We start from the raw sequence: 918 nt of genomic DNA on the forward strand, positions 1-918 counted from the left end.
AATTACCATCTACGCTCATAAACTAGTTTTCCATCTTCAATTCTTGTATCCTGGTTTGAGCTGTCTGTTATGGGAGATGGAGGCCGATTTACAGAAGGGTTAGGAAAATCTGTATTACCACAAACAAAGAGATGAGTTAACATCAGGTTTGATTTATGTTTCTTAAGAAGAGAGATAATATATAAATATGTGAACAGGAACTTATATTTTTATTTTTAAATTGGTAGCTTGAACGTACTTGGTTTACGAATGCCACTGTTTTGAGGCATCTTGCCTCTACTAATTGCCTTTAGGTCTGAATCAATTTCTTTGTCTTCCAATGTATAGTTGACTTGAGCTGGAGGTGGTTTCCTTCTCTTATTCTCAAGTACTGGTACTGGATCATTAGGTCTGCGACGCAATTTTCTTGTCATGGCAGGCTTAACCTGTAACATTAAAAATTAAGAGACTTGACACAATGATTTTTACTGAACAAGATGAAACCAAAATGTTTAAGTCCGATAAAACAGCACACCACACTACCTCCATAGGATCTCCTGACAGTTCCATTGTATGCCTTTCAGCCTCAACCTGCTTACGCCTTTCCTCTAGATCAGATATTAAGTTCTCACGTAACTCAATTTTTTTCTCCTCAAACTCATTTGCAGCCCCTCTCTTGGACGGCGCGAAGGGCATAAGGAGCGAGAGAAAGGGGGGGGGGGCAGCCGCCGCCCCAACAACAAGCAGGGCACGTCGACGGCGTTTCCGAATCAAGTCTGACACCCCCGCCCTTCCCCACCCCGGACACCACCAAAACTCAGCCACTGCTTCTCCCCTACTAAGTGTAATAGAACGGGTATCGGGACTCACAACGCCCACACACAAATAACGCCCAACAAAATCGCACCTCGCTTCACTAAGTATAGCTCCAATAATTTG

General features: G+C 43.0%; 1 protein-coding gene across 1 annotated transcript; it reads right to left on the reverse strand.

Annotated features, from left to right (window-relative positions):
• Positions 1–6: 6 nt before the first annotated feature.
• On the reverse strand, positions 7–654 carry LOC127748738 (sin3 histone deacetylase corepressor complex component SDS3-like; the record flags this gene model as incomplete). The annotated part of the gene is given in 3 exon segments (XM_052276676.1): positions 7–109; positions 239–425; positions 523–654. Coding segments are annotated over 3 exon segments (317 nt in total), but the record flags the coding sequence as incomplete, so codon positions are not given.
• Positions 655–918: the final 264 nt, after the last annotated feature.

Source organism: Frankliniella occidentalis, unplaced genomic scaffold (genome assembly GCF_000697945.3).
Source record: "Frankliniella occidentalis isolate FOCC.00 unplaced genomic scaffold, Focc_3.1 Scaffold3931, whole genome shotgun sequence".
NCBI classification, from domain to species: Eukaryota; Metazoa; Arthropoda; class Insecta; order Thysanoptera; family Thripidae; genus Frankliniella; species Frankliniella occidentalis.